Source organism: Salvelinus namaycush, chromosome 20, assembly GCF_016432855.1.
Source record: "Salvelinus namaycush isolate Seneca chromosome 20, SaNama_1.0, whole genome shotgun sequence".
Lineage (NCBI taxonomy): Eukaryota > Metazoa > Chordata > Actinopteri > Salmoniformes > Salmonidae > Salvelinus > Salvelinus namaycush.
This window is the reverse complement of record NC_052326.1, coordinates 27,890,493-27,907,049: the sequence shown is the minus strand read 5'-3', so window position 1 is coordinate 27,907,049 and position 16,557 is coordinate 27,890,493. Positions and strand designations below refer to the sequence as shown.

General features: G+C 42.8%; 1 protein-coding gene across 1 annotated transcript in view; it reads left to right on the top strand.

The window, feature by feature from the left end:
- Positions 1 to 9,676: 9,676 nt before the first annotated feature.
- LOC120065187 (rho guanine nucleotide exchange factor 25-like) overlaps positions 9,677 to 16,557 on the top strand; it is a 44,477-nt gene continuing 37,596 nt past the window's right edge. The window contains exon 1 of the mRNA XM_039015974.1: positions 9,677 to 10,117. Coding sequence (XP_038871902.1) covers positions 10,024 to 10,117 — 94 coding nt within the window. The 5' untranslated portion in view covers positions 9,677 to 10,023. The remainder of the gene's footprint in view (positions 10,118 to 16,557) is intronic.

Below are 16,557 nucleotides of genomic sequence, written 5' to 3'. Positions count from 1 at the left end.
TATAAAGAACACAATCTATAATTAAAACTTCAAAACTGTCTCTAGTAGAAAGTCTCCAGCAGAACATCTTTTAAAACCCATCTCTGAAGAATGCACTTACCTCAAAAATCTAACTGGTTTCTACTCACTCTGCCTCTTGAGAAGATATTGTTCAAACTGCTAAAAAAAAAAGTATTCTCTGTGGATATGGTACACCACCAAACAACCGTGTAAAGTTACAGAAGTCACTTCCTAATCCACCTCTTCTCCTGTGTCCTTCCAGTGAGTGACAGGTGAATGCAGCTTTCCCACACAGGCCCATCTATGCCGGTGCATTTCCCTTCTCCATCCCATAGTCTGCCTGATGACATGAGGATCAGAGGAGGAGTCTTAACGTAGACACCATGTGTCTCAAGTCAGCCAGCATGCTCTCTCACCTCATCCCAATTACTGAGGATTTCAAGAGGGGATTATTGACTGTGGCCATTTCCATCTCTCTCTACAAACCACAAATGCATTGAGACCTATGCCACCTTAAGTCTGAAACAAACCGACTGTCCCTTTCCCTCTTATATTGTCCTCTCTGGGCCACTGTAACACAGTGTTAGGAAATTATGTAGTGTAATCACGAGTGTCTTGCAAGGTTTTCCCCCCATTTCATTCAGTTAATCCATTCCCTTATCGGACATATTTTTGAAGCAGTCAGGTATGACTGTTGTGCCAAAGTCCCCCTCAAGCCAACAAACTTCCCCCTTGTGTTGTCCTCCTGACCAATGAGAGATATTTCTCTTACAGTCATACTTACCTCACCATCTTGTGGCTCCCCAGTTTGAACACTGTTCTAATCTATCATTCATGGTTTGTGAAGACCGGTCTCGTATTTTTACAAATTATGTGATTTGTGGCTTAAAAACAACACATATGTGTTTATGACCCATTACAAAGGTCTCTGTGAGAGTTGCAGTCAGAACAGAGTAAACAGTCCAGTGGTGTTGAAGACAGAACTGTAGGGGAAACAAGGAAGAAGGAGGCAAAGAGATGACTCAGCAAAGTCTGCCCAACAGACCTTTCCCATGATGCCTCTGTCATAATCTTATTTTGTCTGTTCTTTATTTTCTCTGACATTCCACCTGTCTGGCAGGGTGACTCCCTCCAGCTTCTCATTCCATCCAAATACACATAGTCCTGCCTGATCAGAGTTTACTGTGGGACACAGCTTTGATACCAAACACACTGATGCTTGTCAAGCCCCACCAATGGATGGCCTAGACTGGGATAAGGCTTGAATTAAGTAGTATAAGTACTCGTATAACGACACATGACATGGATACAAAACGAGAGGTGACCCTCTTAAAAACAAAACCTTCCAGTTCACTCCCACCACCTCTTTCTCTCGCTCTTGCTCTTTCTATTTAGATTATGATAATCGATAACACACTAAAAACAGCCAACTTCTTCTCATCTTTTAAATAGTGTTGTTTGTTGTTCAACATACCAGAGCCAGACAGAGAGCAAGGATCTGGTGCTTTAATGAAAGCAGCTTATGCCAGCGGAGTCTAAATGTTTTCTAGGACTTCAAATCTATCAAATCTATCAAATCTCATCAAATGTACCTACAGGGGGTAGTGTGCATGTTAACGTACAGAGAACCTTCAGAGGACGGTGGCCTTTATAACACACGTGTCAAATATTTAAATGTATATAATTCTCATCCACATGCAACCCAACACTTTTCTCAAGGTCATTTAATTCCCACCAAGATCTTCAGATCTGTTGGTTTGATTTCGCAGACTAGTGGAACAACTTAGATTTACCACAGAGTGGCGCTACTGCTGAGCTAAAAACAAAACAACACTCCTGTCCTTTTACAGTACAGAACTAGACAGAGAGATTTAGCTGCTGTTTCTGATTCAGTACTTGGGTTTTACCTCATACGTTTGTTCATGGACACACTCATTCGTCCTATCTCCTGATATGGGACATTGGAAAGAAGCTACAATATCTTTCATGGAAAGGAACTGGGGCTATGTCTAAAACCAAAGCTGTTTTAACCAAAGTCATGGGTCTGGCTAATATTGGATTCTTGGCAGTTGATCAATGATGAATCTCCAATGGTTTTGGCTTTGAAACAGGGTTTAAATAGACATATTCCCTGCTGGTTATTCCTAATAATTTTATATTTTTCATTCACTCAGTAACTCAGTCATAAACACATATAAAACATACTGTTGGGGAGAGTAGGGTAAATTGAGCAAAAGGGGTAAGTTGAGCCACCTTGTTTCTCAGAAACCAAACACAAAATTAATCATTTCACCAAATATTTAGGAAGAGGTCATCATTTCATGGAGTCTGTGAAGGAAGAAACCACATGGAATAAGTGGTAAGCAACTTAGGTCCAAATAGATTTTCACCAAGTCAAATGAATGTATTGTGTTAGAGGTTACAGGATGCTGGTATCTAAACCAAAGTAGATCATTTTAAGATTGTTCTATACATCAGTTAGAGACTCTATAAGCTACAATATGAGCTGTGGGCTAAGTTGAGCCAATGTTTGAGCCAATGGCAAGTTAAGCAAACTCAAGTGTTTTCTTCCCAGGCTAATGCAAGGCATTATCATTGGGATATAAGGTAACAACAGGGCCTGGCCTATGTTGTAAGTGTTTTTAAAAGTACAACGTCTTTGTTAGGTGTTAAGCCTGTGTTAAAAGATGCTTAAAATTATTAAAATACAAAAATAAATTGTGTGTGTGTTGAATTATCTCTTGGGAAAAAAGATAGATGTGGATTTAAAAATGTTGTGGTAATTTCATTCAATACAGAAATTTGTAGACGGCTTAACTTACTCTGTCCCGTGGCTCAAATTACCCCCATACCTGGGATAAGTTGTGCCAAGAGACCACTTTTTTGGGGCAAGCTACAGTGTTTTTTCCAAACTGTAAAGTTTCATGAATTCTGATTATTTCCAGGGATGCACAACATCCCGAAATATATGTAGGTATCTTTGCTAGAAAGAAAACTATATTTCCCTTGACGGAGTGATGCTGAATGTAAAACATGGCTCAGCTTACCCCACTCTCCCCTACATACGCTCACACATACTGAATCAAATATTCCCATTCTCACTTACTTTCAGTGTATCAAACACACACACATGTAGCCTACATCACATGTACAAATGCCAAGAGTGTGCAAAGCTGTCATCAAGGCAAAGGGTGGCAACTTTGAAGAATCTAAAATCTAAAATATATTTGGATTAGTTTTGGTTACTACACGATTCCATGTGTTATTTCATAGTTTTGATGTCTTCACTATTACTATACAATGTAGAAAATAGTCAAAATTAAGAAAAACCCTTGAATGAGTCGGCGTGTCCAAACTTTTGACTGGTACTGTATGTCCATAGACATACAGCCAGACAACAGAGAACATTTGGTGGGGCCATCCTTTTAGGGCCATCCTCTGACACAGCCTGGTATAGAGGTCCTGGATGGCAGGGAGCTCGGCCCCAGTGATGTTCTGGGCCGTACGCACGACATGAGAGAAAGCGATAAGAAGAGGGTGTCACGCCCTGGCCATAGAGAGGCTTTTATTCTCTATTTTGGTTAGGCCAGGGTGTGACTAGGGTGGGCATTCTAGTTTCTTTATTTCTATGTTTTCTGTTTCTATGTTTTGGCCGGGTATGTTTCTCAATCAGGGACAGCTGTCTATCGTTGTCTCTAATTGGGAATCATACTTAGGCAGCCTGTTTTTCCAGGCTGCCTAAGTATGTTGTCTGTGTTAGTGGCCTGTATAGCCCTAGTCAGCTTCACGTTTGTTTTGTTGTTTCTTGTTTTTGTTGGCGACATTCATAAATACAAAGAAATGTACGCTCATCACGCTGCACCTTGGTCCGGTCATTTCCACCCTGACGACGATCGTGACAGAGGGAGGTTGCTAGGGGAAGGATGAGGAAAGGGGTGAAATGGTTGGCGACATCTGATACCCAATACCAAAGAAGGCAGTTGGGGTGGGTAAGGAGCAAATGGAAATCTGTTACAGAACTTCGACATCATAGAGTTTGAAGGGGTTTTATAGGATAGATTTGGTTAGATGGACATTTTTACATAGTGGAGGAGAACCCTGTTTTGTTAAAACTTTGATCTCTATGTGAGTGCTGATGGAGCCTGTCAGAGGGGCAGAGTAACGGGACGGCCTGAGGAGAGATCCCTCTCCCGACAAGGACAGCGACAGGATCCACCAGATCCACATACAGCAGTGAAGACTCAGCCCAGACAACAAACGGATCTCTTGTATTCTCCATCTGCGTCAGAGAAAGAGGAGAGATAGAGAGCTTAGAATGACATGTATAGAATGACATGTATCTTCATCCATGTGAGCTGCAGTAAGGTAGTTTACACAATATACATCACAGAAGACTGAAATATAACAAAACTGTTTAACATAGAAACACCTGATTTCTGCATAAAAAAACAGTTATTAATTATGAAAAGTATTCATAACATTCCACCCATGAGGCCACTAAAGGGCAATTTGGTAATTTGTCTGCAGGAAAGGGCTACGAGCCACATCATAGCACTGTAAGGTAATAGGTAAACACACAGTGCATTCAGAAAATGTTCAGACCCCTTGACTTTTTCCACATTTTGTAATGTTACAGCCTTATTCTAAAATTGATAAAATATTTTTTTACAAACAATACCCCATAATGATGAATTGAAAACAGATTGTTAGAATTGTTTTGCAAATGCATAAAAAATGTTGTGTTGCTACCATGCTGTATTTTCATGTGTTGCTGCCATGCTATGTTGTTGTCTTAGGTCTCTTTATGTAGCGTTATGGTGTCTCTCTTGTCATGATGTGTGTTTTGTCCTATATATATTTTTTTATTTCACATTTTTAATCCCAGCCCCAGTCCCCACAGGAGGCCTTTTGCCTTCTGGTAGGCCGTCATTGTAAATAAGAATTTGTTCTTTACTGACTTACCTAGTTAAATAAAGGTCAAATAAAAAAATATAAATATATATTCTTATGTAAATGTGTAAATGTTTTTTCTTTGTAATGCATTCGCAAAAAAAATCTAAAACCCTGTTTTGCTTTGTCGTTATGGGGTATTATGTGTAGATTGAGGAGGGAAAAAAACAATTTAGTCAATTTTAGAATAAGGCTGTAACGTAACAAAATGTGGGAAATGTCAAGGGGTCTGAATACTTTCCGAATGCACTGTATATATAGGACTACTGGTAAAAGTAGAAATACAGAGTGCTACATGTCCCTTTGGAGGACTGTATGGCTCCATATACTTTACATAAGATCCATATAGTGTATTTCCCACAGATGATATCATGGGCGCAACTTTGGTTTTAGAAGTGGGCGGGACATAATTATTATTATTTATTTTTTATCCAGTAGGATAAACACTCCAAACATCATCCGCATGGTCCTAAAGCACACCGTTTCCTCTTTTTGTATCACATTCCAATGATAAAACTGGAGGGGACAAAAATGCAATTTCAGAATGTGGGGGGGACATGTCCCTGTCACCAGTGAAAGTTGCGTCCCTGGAAGATATAGGAGACAATGTATTCTGGGGTTGAGTTAGTGAGAGAGGGTGGCTGGTGGCTTAAACATTCCTGGTGGCTTAAACATTCCCTCAGTTAAATGTAATCTTTCCAGAATTATTACAAATGACCAGATGCAATGGGTCCAGTCTAATTTCATTTAGTCAAATTAAATTTAACATTTATCAATTTAGTCATTTCATTGCGTGAATTATCCAGTGTGTTTGGTTTAATTCATTCTGAAAGGTTTTACTCCTAAAATCTATCTCATGTTGAAGATTTCCAAGACAAAGGAGGACCGGCTGCTGCTTGGTTAGCAGAAGTGGAGAGCAGAGAGGGGTTTCAGATGGACACTGAGACCTAGTGAGATCCTGGGACTGGGAGGCCGAAAAGATAAGGAACTAGGGGTGGTGGGGGGTGGTGGGGGTGGTAGGGGTGGGGGGGTGGATGGTAAGGGGAGGTGTGCTGTCAAATATAGCAGCCCTCTATTAAGGGTCAGTTTGACCTGTCAATCAGAATCAAAACAACCATCAACTCTAGGGGGTCACACAAAAGTATTTCAAGAATCCAAATTGATAATATGATGCAGTGCTTTGCTTCACCACTAGGTGACAGTATCAGACCCAGTCTCTGTGCCTTGGGCTGTGTCCCTCCTCACTGCAGACAGGGCAGGTAAACACAGCAAGGCCTGCCTATCTGTCTGCAGCTGGAGGGCTCCAGGCCAGAGCTCTGCAGTCTGTCCCAAGTCCCCCTCCATCTCCTCCCCGTCTCCACCAGAGGAACTGTCTGACTATATCCCAAATGATACCCTATTCCCTACATAGTGCGCAACTTTTAACCAGAACCCTATAGGCCTTGGTCAAAAGTAGTACGCTATATAGGAAACAGGGTGCAATTTGGGACAAACATCTGACGGCTCCTTAGCCCCAACCAGAGCAGAGGGTAGGGAGGGGAAGGAAGGAGGAGGGCAAATTAGATTTGGTAGGGAGAGAAATCAAGCCACATTTCCTTGAGCAGGAGTTGGAAATGGTTTCAGGAGAGTGCAGAAAGGAAGAAGTGGTACCGGGCTGGGGTTGGGTCAGGGTGCAGATGTTTACACAGTTTGGATTGGGAAGGAAAGGCTGATCTGAAGGTGTTTTGATTCTAGAAGCATAGTTATGTCTACTCTACACTCACCTTCTGAGCAACGATTCCGTACTACCAGCAACACAGTGATCCAACCCTTCAACATACACACGTACGCAACACACACCCACACATTGGAGAAAGATCAACGCTTTTCAGCTCACTGGGTTTGTCATTTAAGCAGGGTTTTTAAAGAGGCTTAAGTAGATGGCCAAGGGACCAAGCACATTTAGATATTTTTATAGCCTTAATCTCCTGGGTAGATTCAGATTGCTGGGTTGTGCTGGTCCACCCATGATCGAGAGAGTGGATGGAGAGAGGGCGTGAGATAGAGGATGGATGGAGAGAGGGCGTGAGATAGAGGATGGATGGAGAGAGGGCGTGAGATAGAGGATGGATGGAGAGAGGGCGTGAGATAGAGGATGGATGGAGAGAGGGCGTGAGATAGAGGATGGATGGAGAGAGGGCGTGAGATAGAGGATGGATGGAGAGAGGGCGTGAGATAGAGGATGGATGGAGCGAGATGGATGGTGAGACAGAGAGGGTGAGAGAGTGAGAGACACATATGCTGCTTCTTCACAACCTTCCTATAATTTCTGCTCCAGTAAGCCTGCTGCAGTCGTTCTCCATTTCTAGGTTCATATAAAATATTTTACACGTAGCTCTCCATGGAATAAACGCTACCAAGGCCACACGCACCTGTGCTGCTGAGATCATCTGATCATAATTATTTTATCTGAGATTAGAGAAAACAAGACTCCAGGCCTCGGGCACGCTTTGTTATTTAATGTGTGTGGGATATTTTACCTGCACATCGCTGCTTACCCCAGAGAGAGAGAGAATGAAAGAGAGAGAAAGAGAGAGAGAGAGAGAGAGAGAGAGAGAGAGAGAGAGAGAGAGAGAGAGAGAGAGAGAGAGAGAGAGAGAGAGAGAGAGAGAGAGAAACTAACACCATTGTAAATACAACCCATATTTATGTTTATTTAATTCACCATAATATAACATTTGAAATGCCACCATTCTTTTGAAACTATTGTGAGTGCAATGTTTACTGTTCATTTCTGACTGTTTATTTAACTTTTGTTTATTATCTATTTCACTTGCTTCGACAATGTGAACATATGCTTCCCATGCCAATAAAGCCATTTGAATTGAATTGAGAGAGAGAGAGTTCTATACTGACATTATAAGCCTCGGTCTAAACACGCAATGGAGTCCATTGTGATTGGTATCTGTCTGTACCGCCACGAACATCTGGAAAATCTATAATCAATACTGGAGAGTGGAGAAGTGTACATTACAGACTACACACTATGTCCACTTACATCTACAAATCCCCTTTAGAAGGCAGCTGTCCTCTTGATTAACAAGAGACAGAGGGAGGGAGAGACTGTAGAGGTGTTATGATTAGTAAAATACATTATTATAGAAAATATATTATATAAGTTCTCTGTAAATAAATGTTTGCAACAAAACATACTCACTTTAAATTGTACTACTTTATTAAAAACGAAATATATTTTTTCTCTTTAACCAAGATGATTATTTATCTTTAGGCTCCATTAGTGGTAAACGACAGCATTTAGAAATGACAAAATATTAGATCAATGTACCTCAAAATATTAGATCAATGTACCTCAAAATATTAGATCAATGTACCTCAAAATATTAGATCAATGTACCTCAAAATATTAGATCAATGTACCTCAAAATATTAGATCAATGTACCTCAAAATATTAGATCAATGTACCTCAAAATATTTTTGTTGGAGTGATTTAAAATGTTGAGATTAGACAGATGACATTTTTTGTTGAGCAAGACTAGTGGCATCCAGGGAAAGGATTTTGTGACATGAAGTGGTTTCTGTGAGAATTACAGGAGTGTGTGTGTGTGTGTGTGTGTGTGTGTGTGTGTGTGTGTGTGTGTGTGTGTGTGTGTGTGTGTGTGTGTGTGTGTGAGTGTGTGTGTGTGTGTGTGTGTGTGTGTGTGTGTGTGTGTGTGTGTGTGTGTGTGTGTGTGTGTGTGTGTGTGTGTGTGTGTGTGTGTGTGCATGCGTGCGTGCGTGTGTGTGTGTGCATTTTGAATGTGTGTTGCTGAACGCTGTTGATATGCACATGTGTTTACATAAACAAATGAGCCTCCTCAAAGATATCATCCTGGAGTAAACATTTGATATACACCCAGTTCTATATTGACCAGTTTCATTCCTTATACTCCAATCAAACATCTAGGCAAATATATATGCACTTACATGGAGACCTTAATGACACTACCAGGAATAAAGGAGAACAGAAGGTATACAGCAAACAGGTATACCATAAGGTCAATTAACAGTGAGTATTATAAACAACATACACTTTCCCACAAAAAGTCCATAGGAAGAAAAAGAGTGAGGCAGGGTTGCCAGGATAATGTCTGGGTGAGAGATGCAGACACCGGTGGTGCATTTCAGTTGAGGATTTACCATGGTGTTTTACCCAAAAGACTCAAATTTTTCTGTTTCCATCTACTCAGACCTGCAGCCATGTCTCACTGGGGCATGGCTCCGGCAAACCTGCCCTGACAAGGGGCCAAGCCCAGGCCCTGGGTACTTTTCAGCCTCCATTTACTAACAATGGCTAACTCTGAACTTTAACACCTTCTTGAAAAGCAACTGTCTTGAATGATGCAGAAGTTGTTGATTCTGCTTGCCCCAAGTCTTAGTGTCACACTCCTGATGGACACACAACTACACTAGAGCTGACATTAACATAAACATTGGTGACAGACTGGTGTGGGGGTAAGTGTCATTGGAAAAGCACCATGAGTAAATGAGAATGAAAGCTCAGGCTGGTGTGGTGAGGGAAAATAGGAAGGAGAAAAAAGGTAGAAAAAAATAGGAAGAGGAGGGAACTACATGCTGGAATAGCCAGCGAGCAGGGCTGCAGACTCCACCCTCCCTCTCCCTGCCTCCCTCTCTCTCTCTATTTCTATCTCTCTCTCTGTTTCACACACAGAGAATGCTAGCCCACTATCTGACCACAGAGTGAGCTCAGTGAATTGTGGAAAGCATATTGTTTCTCCACATCTCTCTCTCCCTCTCTCTTTCACTCTTCCACATTGGATCCTAAAAGACTGGACCATTTGTTCTTTGGATATCCTCCTCCTGCTTTGGGATTTAACTGAGAGTAGAGCAAGCTTTCTTTACTGAGAGTAGAGCAAGCTTTCTTTCTTTTTCTTTCGTGATTTTTTTTTATCTTCTGGGGATTACAACAGGAATACCTCCTGTGTGTGTGCATTTGAGCGTGAGTGTGTGTGAGTGTGTGTGTCCTGTGCCATGCCCACCCCTGGTTGTTTTGGGACTAACGGCAGTGGATCAGCATGAAGGGGGGTCACCATCAGCGGGGGTGCGGGTGTCAACACCTGTTCCGAAAAGTACTGGCTAAGTGTGGCTGCTGCTACGCCCGAGTCCGAGGTTGGTACATCTCTGCCTTATGTCCATCATTTTCACCCAGCTACTTCTCTTCGCTTTACTGGTCTCCGATGAGATGGAGTTTAGTTTGCTTTCTCAGTTATACTGTAGGTCAGATGGTCTGTGCAGTTGTGAAGTCTGTGTTTTTTGCTTCTGTAAACATACACGTTTGTCTGAGATGGTCTGAGATCAGATGATGAGAGAGAATCAGCAGTGCTCCATCGATTGTTGGTTGATATTCAATCTGTTTTTAGGTCAGATAATACTAGCAAATGGGCACCATTAAGTATAGCCTATATTCTTCTTCACTGTCCAAATCTGTTGTTCTGTGATCAGATATTGAGACCGAGACACTGCCACAGCTATAGGCTGAGAGAATTTATCCTTTTTTATTGGGGTATTATGACTCATACTTTGGTACTCTATTGGAATGAATGGCAGTAGAGGCATAATCCTGATTTTACTTATGCAGGAAAATAAAACAAAGGCATGTGATATATCAGAAATTGTGTAATAGAATATATTTGTCAACCTAAAATAGTGTCATGTAATCATAAATACAGTTTATATGCATTTTATACAAATGTTCCGTATAAATAGCTTCTAAAATATATGTAAACTGACCATAAATGTCTCAACTTTTGTTTTCTTGGAAAGCTGAGAGTGCTGTTATATGATACAATATCAGTACTTGTTGCATTTACAACTTGTCCTAACATCTACTGCTTTCAGCCAGTGTATTGCTGTGGATTGACTGCATTGTTTGAATGGAATGTTGACATATTGGCAATTAATTTGAAACATTAAAGGAATCGTTCGTTTAAAACTGACTGGCTAGCTAGCAAACAAACATACAGTGCAAACAAATTCTTCAAATTCATTATTTTACACAATATCTTACCACAGAAATGGCAACCATGGTTGACCAACTCCCTGACCAAAATGGCTAACCTTTATTCCATCATAAGAAGTCCTAATTCTAAGGGGGCGACCTCTAGGAGGTGTGTGGTACGTCAGTGTCTCTATCTTTCTCTCACTCTTTCATTTTTTTTTTTTTTTGTCAGTCTGTCTGTCCTTCTCCCTTTAACTCCTCATTCCTTTGCACTCTTCTCTCTTGTTCTCTCTCGGGGGAGAGACAGCTGACGATAATTGATGGTGATGTTTTGCTGAGACTCCAACTCCTCCAGAGGAAATTAAAATGTCTTTGGGCCCTGGTTGTGTTCACTCTGCTCTGGGGTTTGCAGCAGACACATTGCTAGTCTCATGCGGACCCGGGAAGCTGTGCATAATGTGAAAATGTATCACACTACACATCTAGTTAGAGTTATCAGTTATATAAAGTTAGAACAGTGACATAATTATTGTATTCTCAGTAATATAGAGTTCAAACAAAAACAGTAACTATACAGTGCTTTCGAAAAACTGAAATATCACATTTGCAAAAGTATTCAGACCCTTTACGCAGTACTTTGTTGAAGCACCTCTGGCAGTGATTACAGCATCGAGTCTTCTTGGGTATGACGCTACAAGCTTGGCACACCTGTATATGGGGAGTTTCTCCCATTCTTCTCTGCAGATTCTCTAGTTCTGTCAGGTTAGATGGGTGAGTCGCTGCACAGATATTTTCATATCTCTCCAGAGATGTTCGATCAGGTTCAAGTCCGGGCTCTGGCTGGGCCACTCAAGGACATTCACAGACTTGTCCTGAAGCCACTCCTGCGTTGTCTTGTCTGTGTGCTTAGGGTCGTTGTCATGTTGGAAGGTGAACCTTCACCCCAGTCTGAGGTCCTGAGCGTCTGGAGCAGGTTTTCATCAAGGATCTCTCTGTACTTTTCTCCGTTCATCTTTGCCTCGATCCTGACTACTCTCCCAGTCCCTGCCACTGAAAAACCTCCCACAGCATGATGCTGCCATGGTGCCAGGTTTCCTCCAGACGTGACACTTAGCATTCAGAAGTTATGCTTGGCATTCAGGCCAAAGAGTTCAGACCAGACAATATTGTTTCTCATGGTCTGAGAGTCTTTAGGTGTCTTTTGGCAAACTCCAAGCTGGCTGTCATGTGCATTTACTGAGGAGTGGCTTCTGTCTGACCATTCTATCATAAAGGCCTGATTGGTGGAGTGCTGCAGAGATTGTTGTCCTTCTGGAAATTTCTCCCATCTCCACAGAGGAACTCTGGAGCTCTGTCAGAGTGATGACCGAGTTCTTGGTCACCTCCCTGACAACGACCCTTCTCTCCCGATTGCTCAGTTTGGCTGGGCGACCAGCTCTAGGAAGAGTTTTGGTGTTTCCAAACTTCTTCCATTTAAGAATGATGGAGGCCTTGGGGATCTTGGGGATCTTCAATGCTGCAGAAATGTTTTGGTACCCTTCCCCAGATCTGTGCCTCGACACAATCGTGTCTCGGAGCTCTACGGACAATTCCTTCGACCTCATGGCTTGGTTTCTGCTCTGACATGCACTGTCAACTGTGAGACCTTATATAGACAGGTGTGTGCCTTTCCAAATCATGTCCAATCAATTGAATTTACCACAGGTGAACTCCAATCAAGTTGTAGAAACATCTCAAGGATAATCAACAGAAACAGGATGCACCTGAGACCAATTTTGAGTCTCATAGCAAGGGTCTGAATAATTAAGTAAATAAAGTATTTCTGTTTATTACATTTAATACATTTGAAAACATTTCTAGAAAGCTGTTTTCGCTTTGTCATTTTGGGGTATTGTGTGTCGATTGCTCAAGATAAAAAAAAAAAAATCTATTTTAGAAAAAGGATGTAACGTAACGAAATGTGAAAAAAGTCAAGGAGTCTGAATACTTTCTGAAGGCACTGTATATAAACCATTGGGTTTAAACTAAGGTTGCAAAATGTACATAGACACTGTGACTCTTTGCTCAGTGATGTAGGATTGACATAGACACTGTGACTCTTTGCTCAGTGATGTAGGGTTTAAATAGACACTGACTCTTTGCTCAGTGATGTAGGGTTGCAATAGACACTGTGACTCTTTGCTCAGTGATGTAGGGTTTACATAGATCCCGAGAGAGTCAGCGATACGCTCACATCTGGAAATCTGCAGTGTCTCGGAATGTGCTGCTTTCGGATCATTGGATCATGGAAACGCTGGAGTCACTGAGTCACTCTGCCGAACATTCCTTTCCCCCAAAAAGCTAGGCTTAAGCAACCCCCTGACCCCCCAATACACACACAAACTCTGAACAGCTATCCTTTCCCCCCCAAAAAAACTGTTTCCGACAACTGAAAGGGGATTTATGGAGCGCTGTGGTGAAGAAATGTTATGTTCATTATCATCTGTTACAACTCCCATACGGGCTCGGGAGAGACGAAGGTCGAGAGCCATGCGTCCCCCGAAACACAACCCAACCAAGCTGCACTGCTTCTTAACACAAATACCTAGGTGTCTGGTTAGACTGTAAACTCTCCTTCCAGACTCACATTAAGCATCTCCAATCCAAAATTAAATCTAGAATTGGCTTCCTATATCTCAACAAAGCATCCTTCACTCATGCTGCCAAACATACCCTCTTAAAACTGACCATCCTACTGATCCTCGACTTCGGTGATGTCATCTATAAAATAGCCTCCAACACTCTACTCAACAAACTGGATGCAGTCTATCACAGTGCCATCCGTTTTGTCACCAAAGCCCCATACACTACCCAACACTGCGACCTGTACGCTCTCGTTGGTTGGTCCTCGCTTCATACTCGTCGCTAAATCCACTGGCTACAGGTTATCTACAAGTCTCTGCTAGGTAAAGCCCCGCCTTATCTCAGCTCACTGGTCACCATAGCAGCACCCACCCATAGCACGCGCTCCAGCAAGTATATCTCACTGGTCACCCCCAAAGCCAATTCCTCCTATGGTCGTCTTTCCTTCCAGTTCTCTGCTACCAATGACTGGAACGAACTGCAAAAATCTCTGAAGCTGGAGACTCATATCTCCCTCACTAGCTTTAAGCACCAGCTGTCAGAGCAGCTCATAGATCACTGCACCTGTACATAGCCCATCTGTAAACAGCCCATCCATCTACCTACCTCATCCCCATACAGTATTTATTTATTTATCTTGCTCCTTTGCACCCCAGTATCTCTACTTGCACATTCATCTTCTGCACATCTACCATTCCAGTGTTTAATTGCTATATTGTAATTACTTCGCCACCATGGCCTATTTATTGCCTTAACTCCCTTATCTTACTTAATTTGCACTCGGTGTATATATACTTTTTGTTTTCTTTTGTTATACTGTATTATTGACTATGTTTTGTTTATTCCATGTGTAACTCTGTGTTGTTGTATGTGTCAAATTGCTATGCTTTATCTTGGCCAGGTCGCAGTTGCAAATGAGAACTTGTTCTCAACTAGTCTACCTGGTTAAATAAAGGTGAAAAAACGCATCCAACCCGGAAGCCAGCCGTACCAATGTGTCGGAGGAAACACCGTACACCTAGCGACCTGGTCAGCGTGCACTGCGCCCGACCCGCCACAGGAGTCGCTAGTGCGCGATGAGACAAGGATATCACTACCGGCCAAACCCTCCCTAACCCGGACGACGCTGGGCCAATTGTGCGTCGCCCCATGGACCTCCCGGTCGCGGCCGGCTGCGACAGAGCCTGGGCTCAAACCCAGAGTCTCTGGTGGCACAGCTAGCACTGCGATGCAGTGCCTTAGACCACTGCGCCACCAGGGAGGCCCGTACTCTCTCCTCTTTTTGACTAGAGGTCCTCTCAGTTCCTCAAAGCTCTGTCTTTGGCACAATTTAGCGGTGCTGTGAGCCTGCCCTGGCACAGGAGCTGTACAGGAGAGCTCTCCTCTCCATGAGTTAGGGATGTCAGAGAGCTCCCTCCCTGCCAAAATATTTGTACTCTTGTAACCACGACTGTGTGTGTGTGGGGGGAGGGGGGGGGGGGGGGGTTTGTTTAAGTGTGTGTACATGTTTAAGTGTGTTTGTACAGTGTAGAGATAATCTCCTCTCTCTCTCTGCCGACCCTGTTTTGATTCATTTCCTAATTTACCAAAGGCTAAATATAAAGATACTGAGGCTTGAGGCCTGTTTGAATGACAGATCTGCTGCCTGGCTGACTGAGGATTACATCCTCTATCCATCCTGCACACATCCTCAAATACGAGCCAACACACACACAAACACACATACGAACATGCACGCAGATTGTCAAATGAACAACCCATTTGTGGAGCATGTTAACCTTTTAGCATGTCAGTGTAGATAACACCTACGTACCTTATCATAAGCCATAAGGAACAACTGCTATGTGCCGTAGTGCAGTAGAGCTGATATACCAGGAGAAGATGGAGACTCCAGAATATCATGCTGTTATAATCTGACTTCTGACTGGGACCATCCACTTCTGCACCAACAAGATAATACTGATCAACCAGAGAGCTTAATGCCCACTGGTTGTGTGTCTGTGTGTGTGTGTGTGTGTGTGTGTGTGTGTGTGTGTGTGTGTGTGTGTGTGTGTGTGTGTGTGTGTGTGTGTGTGTGTGTGTGTGTGTGTGTGTGTGTGTGTGTGTGTGTGTGTGTGTGTGTGTGTGTCACATCTCCCAGTGTGGTTGTAAGTATATGTGCAAGTGTCTGTCTGCCTTTCCTCTTTTTCTGTGACAGTGTTTGGTTTGCACAGAGTGGTGTGTGTGCGCGGGGGAGTCAGTACTGTGGTGGGACAGATTACCACTCTCTCCCTCTCTCTGTCCCTGTTTCTCTCTTCCCCCTCTTAAATCCTCTGTTGTTCCAGTTGCTCAGGCAGTGATTAAAGTGCAGTTCTATCCATGCTGCAGAGACAGAGTAGATGTGCGAAATGGGTAAACTAGGAAAGCATTATGTTAGGATGGCACTCTTATTATGCTGCCTCTCTCTCACTCATTCCACCTTGTTGTCTTTCAAAGCAAGTGACAGCATTGCAATTGAATTGATAGAGAGAGAGAGAGGATGGGTATCCTTATACCCCACCCCTGTCTATCTCTGTCCACTGTTAAGTCTGGTTCTGATTTAGAATGTATGTGTATGTGTGTGTGCTCTTTATTGACACTGCCGGGTGTAAGTGTCTGACTGTCTTCTCATGGAGCTTTCTGCCCCCCTTTCCACTCTCTCTCTCCTCTGTCTTTCCTCTCTAGCTCTCCTCTATCGTTCCCTCTCTCGCTCTCCTCTGTCGTTCCCCTCTCGCTCTCCTCTGTCGTTCCCCTCTCGCTCTCCTCTGTCGTTCCCCTCTCGCTCTCCTCTGTCGTTCCCCTCTCGCTCTCCTCTGTCGTTCCCCTCTCGCTCTCCTCTGTCATTCCTCTCTCGCTCTCCTCTGTCTTTCCTCTCTCTCTCCTGTCTTCTCTCTCGCTCTCCTCTATCTTTTCTCTCTCTCTGTCTTTCCTCTCTCTCTTTCCTTTGTCTTTCCTCTCTCTCTCTCCTCTG